This window comes from Eulemur rufifrons, chromosome 7 (assembly GCF_041146395.1).
Source record: "Eulemur rufifrons isolate Redbay chromosome 7, OSU_ERuf_1, whole genome shotgun sequence".
Classification (NCBI taxonomy): Eukaryota; Metazoa; Chordata; class Mammalia; order Primates; family Lemuridae; genus Eulemur; species Eulemur rufifrons.
Window position 1 is genome coordinate 104453840 of NC_090989.1, and position 8593 is coordinate 104462432.

The 8593-nt window shown below is 37.3% G+C and overlaps 1 protein-coding gene across 1 annotated transcript in view; it reads left to right on the plus strand.

The window, feature by feature from the left end:
* The window catches only part of GPR149 (G protein-coupled receptor 149), a 59255-nt gene extending 56380 nt beyond the window's left edge, over positions 1-2875 (plus strand). The window contains exon 4 of the mRNA XM_069473065.1: positions 2303-2875. Coding sequence (XP_069329166.1) covers positions 2303-2875 — 573 coding nt within the window. The remainder of the gene's footprint in view (positions 1-2302) is intronic.
* Positions 2876-8593: the final 5718 nt, after the last annotated feature.

The following is an 8593-nucleotide window of genomic DNA, read 5'->3' on the forward strand; positions in this document are numbered from 1 at the left end:
TTGGGTTCCTTATGCACTTGACTTTTTCATTCCAGCCAGCTCCAGGGTCACTAATCTGGCATACTTGGTTCATGTGGGCATGCTCAGGATATGTGCCTTGAAACCTGGGCAGTCTGTTGATTTTATATTGCCACTACCAAAATAATGCTCTGGTGCAGTAATGAACCTCTGTTTCTCCTACTTTAGCCAATATTACACATGTGGAGTCAATGAAGATTAAATTTTATTATGTGAATTTTTAAAGTTTCCAGCCTTCTGAGAGTGCAAGGCCCTAAAGTTAGATTCCTAGGTCCCCTCATGGATAAACAGAATTCAAGACCTCTTCACAGGAATTAACTGGGAAAGACTGGTGACATGTCTCAGATATCTGGGACTGTATTTTTCATAGTCCCTAAATTCAAGGAGTGGGGCAGGAAGTCACACCCAGCAAAACTCATGGTTCATTCTCTCTTTAAAACTTCTCTAAATAAAAGAGAATCCAAACTGTTCTCCAATAGTGGAAACCTGGGCTTCCTCTAGCTGCTGTTGGGTCCCAATTGAAAACACCCATGGCAAATAGGGTAACCCTGCGGTCCCCAACCCCCAAGCTGTGGACTGGTACCAGTCTGTGGCCTGTTAGAAACCCAATGCACAGTAGGAGGCAAGCAGCAGGCAAGCCAGTGAAGCTTCATCTTTACAGCTGCTCCCCATCGCTGGCATCACCACATAAGCTCTGCCTCCTGTCAGATCAGCAGCGGCATTAGATTCTCATAGGAACGTGAACCCTACTGTAATTGCACACTCTTTATGAGAATCTAATGCCTGATGATCTGAGGTAGAGCTGCAGCGGTGATGCTAGCACTGGGGAGTGGTTGCAAATACAGATTATTATTAGCAGAAAGGTTTGACTGAACGATAAATATAATGTGCTTGAATCATTCCAAAACCATCTCCCCACCCCCATCCGTGGAAAAATTCTCTTCCATGAAACCAGTCCCTGGTGCCAAAAAGGTTGGGGACTGTTGGGGTAACCAAACTTCCTCCCCTGGATTCTACTGGTTTGCCTGGGACTGATGGGTTTCCTGTAATGAAGAAATTTCAGTGCTAAAAGTAGGACAACTCCACTAAATTGGCAAAAAAACATTATCCCCCATGCCAATTCCCCAGGGGGACAGACACATTTATGCCAATGCAATAAGTAACTCCAGGCTTTAAAGGTGGTAGGCCTATATATAAAAAGTGTCTGTTAACCTCCACCACCTTATTTTCTGGATGACAACATTTCTTTAGTTAGAGCAATGGGCCTCAGACTTGACTATGCAAGAGAATCACCTAAGGACTTGTTAAAATACACATTGCTGGACCCTGTACCCAGAGTTTCTAATTCAGCAGGTCTGGGGTGGGGTTCAAAAACCTGAATTTCTGAAAAGTTACCAGGTGATGCTGATGATGCTGGCTTAGAGACTCAGTTCGGAAAATCACTGCTCTAGAAGTTTGGCATATTACCATCTTCTGAGACTAACATGTAATCAAAAAAAGGATCAGTTGAAAGTATGAAGGCATGAATTAGCAATAAGAAGTATAAACTTTTTATAAGAATCAATCTTATTTTTTTCTTATATATATATACGCATACGTATACATATATAAAGTGTAATAGAAAAGGTTTAAACTTCAGGCAAATTTTTGCAGAGAGGTAGAGGAGTTCTCTATTATTGGGTTTACTGTAATGACTGATTTCTCTGTGGAAAAGCACACTGTAGCACAGTTCTGATGACATTTAATTTGTCTTGTGTATGCTCACACCTAACATTTCAAACATCCTTTGAACTTAATTTGAGGCAGTTTCAAAATTATCATTCCCTCTGGCATACTAAACAGGAAAAAAAAAAGTACATGGTGATAACACCAGTCTACATTTCTTTCAATCTATGTAAACTTTTTAATATAAATATGTAACAAAAATATAAAAGCAATATCAGATTGTAAATATGCACTCAATTTTATGTCCAAATTCTGCCCTTGGAAACACCCATTATAGCTTCCCATCAGTACAACAATTTTCCCTTCAACTGTGGAAATACGGCCTTCATCTTCAAAGAAAGGTTCCTGACTACCCTCATTTAGATGTCTGGTTTGACCTGGGAGAAACTGAGCTATGGCACTTTGGTGGCAGAATTTAAATCCCATATCTGTAAAATGTTTCTAGGGAAACGGATCTGAAGTAGAAAAACTTTACCTTTCTGATGAATAACATGAATTTCTAAATGTCTCAGTCTCAGAAATTGGTTTTCAATAATAACAATTTTGTTTCTGTCCCCAGCGTTCCGGTGGTGCCCTTGCCATTCCCTTGTGTGCATTCCAGGGGACTGTGTCTCTCCATGCACCTACAGGAAAAACTCTATCTCTTTCTACCTACGAGGTAAGCGCAGAAGGGCAAAAAATAACCCCAGCCTCTAAGAAAATAGAAGTCTATCGATCCAAAAGTGTTGGCCATGAACCAAACTCAGAGGATTCTCCCTCCACGTTTGCGGATACCAGTGTGAAAATACACTTGGAGGTTCTTGAAATTTGTGATAATGAAGAGGCCTTGGACACTGTATCAATCATTAGTAACATCAGCCAATCCTCCACACAAGTCAGATCTCCGTCCCTACGCTACTCACGGAAAGAAAACAGATTTGTTTCATGTGATCTAGGAGAAACAGCCTCATACTCCCTCTTTTTACCCACAAGTAATCCTGATGGTGATATCAACATCTCTATTCCAGACACCGTTGAAGCGCACAGGCAGAACAGTAAAAGGCAGCATCAAGAGAGGGAAGGCTACCAGGAGGAAATCCAGTTGTTAAATAAAGCTTACAGGAAAAGAGAGGAAGAAAGCAAGGGGAGTTAGTGATCATTTGGTCTAAAGAAAGAATGGCTCCAAACTGTGAAGCTAACACTTTTGTTGTGAGACTGATTTCCTTTTATTTGTTGGTTTACGTAAGCTTTACTGATTTAGTTGTTAATTATTTTTCCTGTGAACAGCTGGACTAGTGCAAACACTTAAGTGCATTTGATGTGTTACCTAAAGATCACACACTGTGGTAATTAAAAGATTTTGTTTCTTATCTGATTTCTAAAACAAATCTTTTCTAAATCAAATCGTGGCCTAGTTTACTAATGTTTGTCAACCTCTGAGTAAACAGAAAATTGTATAAACTCAATGAATATACTGTTCCCATGCACACATTTCTACACATATTGCTGGCCTTTACTGCAAGGAGAAAAAGACATTTTGGGAATGGAAGAAATGTAGCAAAACTCCAGGTTGCATTTGAAGAGGCCTGTGTAAATGTGGCTGGCAAAGCAAGCTTATTACATTTACTGCTATAGCTTTATACTGATGTCTAGGGAATATATTCTTCTGTAAAATGGCAAATTAGCTTCCAACTTGGAAACATGAATATCCCTAGTCTATATATAGTTGTTTCCTTCATTTCTATCAAATACAAATTGTTTACTGAGTGTTTTTTTTGTTTGTTTCTCTCTTAAATATAACAGTGTTTTCCTTTCATTCTTTCAATATGTTAAGACTGGCCCATAAAACAACTGTGTTATGTGTTACAGGTAGAAGTAGTCTTTAACTCAAACATTATTAGAAAAAGCTATAATTGTATACTTCATTGCAGAATTGTTTTATTTATTTGAGTGGAAATTGAGGGAAAATACTGGCAGATTCTGTTCTGAGAAGCATACCCAACTAGGATAATAAGCTTTTGGATAAAGCAAAGGAAAATCCTCCAAGTCTAAGACAAAAGTATCTGTTTCTAAAGCTGTGGATTGCACAAACTTTCTTAGCCATTCGTGAAACATGAAACATAAAAATTTACTTCAAATATTATATCAAACACAGTTTTTGTTTCAACATGTGTTGTCTCAAACAACTCAACTATTTTATTAAATGATTGTAAAGTATACATTTCAAGATTAATTTTAAAATGCATTATATTGCAAAAATGTAGGAATCACCTTGTCAGAATACTAGTAATGTATATTTCAAAAATTATAAAGTGATTTTTCTTCAAATTACTTTATTCTAATCTTTCTGTAAACATATATTAAAGTATAATTTAAATGTTTATTTTCCAAAGTTACTGAATTGACTTTTACATGATCTTAGACTTTGTACACCCCTCCCTTACTCATATATCTTATGTATTTATTTACAGATTGAGTGAATTATTTTTTAGAATGATTTATTTTGGTTTCTATTTAATTATATTGAATCAGAATTCTAAATTATTTGACATGGACCTTCATATTGTTTTATCTTCAGATTTTTTTTTTTTTGCCACAAAGACAAGTCAACGTCAAAATTATTATCTCAGTGGACTTTCTCCATCTCTCATTTAACTTTTCAATATTTTATTATCTAAATTTAGGAAGCAAGTATAATGCCATCAGCAATGTTTGTAAAGCAAGCCTTAAATAACGCGTAACATACAGATTCAAATTCAAGTGTATTCTCATTACAATATATTTTATTTTAAAAGACGTTGTGGCTGGGCTCAGTGGCTCACATCTATAATTCTAGCACTTTGGGAGGCTGAGGTGGGAGGATAACTTGAGACCAGGACTTCAAGACCAGCCTGGACAAACAATGTAGCAAGACCCCATCTCTAAAAAAGATAAATAAAAAAAGACTTTGTATCACCAACATTGATGGCTATTTTAACACAATGACAAATGGGCAGATCAATCTAATGTTATAAATCAACAGCATTAAATATCCTTATAAAATAAAAATTGAACTGAATATTCTAATAATGCTTTGTAAAAGATAGGCTTTAATATCTTAAATTTAGATGTATAATTTTCTGAAAGAGAAAGGTGATATTGCAGTTCTAAATGCAATTTCCAATGACAAAGAAATTAGAAACAGGATCATAATAAACCTGAAGAAAATAAAGATTTGAATGCAAACAAATTATAACTATATGGCATTTTGAATGGGAAGGAGAAGATAATGGAAATCAAAAGTTTAAAGAGCATAAGAATTGGATTGGAAGACAGTAATACCCATTTTCCCTCTTGTCTTTCATTTTATTTTCAATGGACATGAGACTAGGCTGAGGAACTGCAAAAAAAATAGAATATTTCCATTTAGTTGCCCATGGGTGTTCAATTAACTATACAATGAATGCACTTAAAAATTCTGCTGCATTAAAACAATAGCAGGATTATTTAGCCCACAGACATAGTTTGAGCGGCTCATCAGCAACATATTACTAACCTGTAATGCTTCAAACTCCAAACCAACAGTATCCTAATCTACAAGAAAAATCTGCTAGGACTGTGCCTAAACATGAATGGCTCCTCCAAATTCTTGGTTAAGAGAGGGGTAGGTTAAGCTGAAGTAAACCGAAGTTTACTTCAGCCTACTTCTCCTTTAGAGTGATTCTGATTGTGAAAGTATGTTTCTGGTAACAAAAGTACCTCTATAGATATCTTGTGCTATACCCAAATATCTTAGCCTTGTATAGTTATATTGTTCTTATTAATAAATACTATATTTTGTATCACTTATCACTTTTTTTCCTATAAATTGATTTAACTGAAGACAGAAGCTACTTGTTACCTGATAAAAATATCACCATCTGGTGGTGACTACTACAAACTGCAAACACATAATCTTTAAAACTCTCTTAATAACTTAAACACATAAGATAAAATCCCTAAGACTTCTGAAAGTCGTGACTGACAGAGGCAACTTATTTTGAAGACAACAAACATCACAGTGTTACTTAGAATATAATAAAAATAGACTTTGATATGCATTACTTGGAAGCTTTTCTTGATACGGTTCTATAGCATTGGATTTCAGAAATAGATTTCCTTTTAATTTCTTACTTTTTAGCTACTTTCATTTATATCTTCATTCTAATATTTAATAAATGACTGCTGCAGAAATTATTCTAGGTACTTGGGATTATAACTATGAACAAAAACAAAACAAATATATAAATACATATTATGAGTTTGAGAGAGCTGTAAAGTTAGAAAACACAGTCCACACAAGACTGCCCTCACTCCTGACACCAGTTACAAGTTCAGGGGGTTACCTGTTAGCAACAGGTAACAAGGGGTTATGTGTTACATGGTTAGTTTCAGTAATTCACGAGAAGGACTCAAAGAACTCATGAAAAGCTGAATTGTCATGGTTATGGTTTATTCCAGGGAAAGGACACAGATTAAAATCAGCCCAGGGAAGAGCTCATAAAAGGCAAAGTGCAGGAGAAGTTCTAAATCTAAATTTCTATTGTACTCTCCCATGGAGTCATGAACAGCATTACTTTCTTGGCATTACTGTGTGACAACATGCACAGAGTATTGCCAACCAGGAAAGCTCATCTGAACCTTGGGGTCCAGAGGCTTTACTGGGGCTCCATCATGGCAGGAGCAGGAGCAAGCAGGACTGACTGCTCATATGATTGATCTCAGTGTCTAGCTCCACAGGAGCTCTAACCTCCACAGGAGGTTAACCTGATATAGAATGACCCAAAGCCCCCACCCAAAATCACATTGTTACATTTGACTGGTCCAAAGCCCCCAGACAAACAAAGACACTATTATCAGGAATGAGATTCCAAGGGCTTAGAGATTACTTCCCCAGAAGCTGAAAACAAAGGCCAAACTTCTCTTTGGATAGGTTAAATTCTTTACTACATGTTTACATATATGTGGTAGTGCTAAGTATGTATATATATATATATATATATACACACACACATATATATGTGTATATATACACACAATATATATGGTGGTACTGAGTGTATTGACAGAAAATAACTAACAGAGGTAATAAGTTTTAAAGAGTAAAATTAGAAGAAAGGGACAAAGGTGGAAAGAGTGCTTTTTCCTATAACTCAGTTGAGACTCACTGATAAGGTAACATTTCATCAGAGACTCAAAATGGGGAAACATGCTATGTGATTAGGGAAATCACAGTCCCAGCAAAAGGAACAGAAGAATCCAAAAGTAGGAGTTTGCCTTTTGTATTTTGTGAAACCATCAAGGTCAGTGTGAATGCAGACGAGTGAGAGAGAGAGAAAGTGTGGTTGGAGATAAAGAAAAACAGATAAGGGAAGGGAAAGAAAGGTCATTATTGCCTTGTAGACCAGGTATGAACTTTATGTCCTATTCTAAATGAATGGAAAAGCCATTGGTGGGTTCTGACCAAAGGGATGACATGATCTGATTTCAAAAATCACTGTCTGTTGTGAGGGGGCAGAATATACAGATACAAAGATGATCAGAGCAACACCAGTTACGAGGCTATTTGAATAGTCTGGGTTAGAGATGACGTTGGTTAGGATTAGGATGATAGTAGTAGAGATGGTGACAGAATTATATTCTGATTCAATAAATAAAGAGGATTTCCTTGGTAATATTAAATAAATTGCACATTTCTTAAATGCCTATCTATGAAGCCTGTAGCTTGAGGGGGAAAAAAATTACCTCTGACATCTATTTTATGTCAATACTGTACTATCTCAATGTTTCTTAAGTCCTCCATATATCACAGGGCTCGAAGCCTGAAAACTGTATTTCCCAGTCTCTCGTCAGCAAGGTTCAGGCTTAGCATCTAACAATGAGAGGCATTTGCGCAAGATTTGGAAGGCAGAGTTGAAGAGAAGCAGCAGCAGTTAAATGAATGTTCCTTGTCAGCGGGGCCTTTCTGCTCGAAGACATGGTTCGGAGGCCTAAGTCCCTTCTATCTTATAGTTCCACATTTTTAATGTATGGTTCTTATGATCATTATGCTCATCTGCATCAGCTGGCAGATGGGAAAAGAATGTGAGGGATTCTGCACTGGAGTTTCTAGTGAGACTGGCCTGGAAGAACTGCACCTCAATCACTGCAGCTTCTGCTACATTAGCTAGAACTCAGCACACAGCTACACCAATTCCAAAGAAGGCTGGGAAATATATCTAGCTGTGTGTAGAGGAAGAAGAACCCATAATATGGTGACTAGCTATGTTTCAGAAAAATCTTGAGACAGTATGGAAAAACTGCCCCCCAAAGTGAGAGGGAGCTGAGAAAATAAAGAATGACTCAAACAAGTCCAGCTTGGCGAGTTAGATGAGTTTATTAGAGGTTACTTACAAGGACTCTTACTTCTGGGTGGCACAAGAATTTCTTCCACAGGAACCTTCTTGCATGCATCTGCCCATCCTGTGGTGTTGCCTAAAATCCCTTCCCAATGAGTGATATAGAGCTTATATATTGTATCATTGCTTGTTCACAGTGAAACAAATCAAACATACCATCATCATGAGCCATGATACAACCCATGTTATATTAATGATATCATAATTTTTCACTAGGCAGGGATTTTGGTATTACAATTAGCTAACGGGCACTATAGGACAACCAAAGCAGTTTTAAAGCAGTCAGGGTTGGGTCAGGTGCCATGGCTCACACCTAGCAATCTGGGAGGCCAAGGCAGGAGGATCGCTTGAAGCCAGGAGTTCAAGACCAGACTGAGCAAGAGTGAGACCCCATCAAAAATATGCTGGGTGAGGTGGTGTGTACCTGTAGTCCCAGCTGCTTGGGAGGCTGAGGC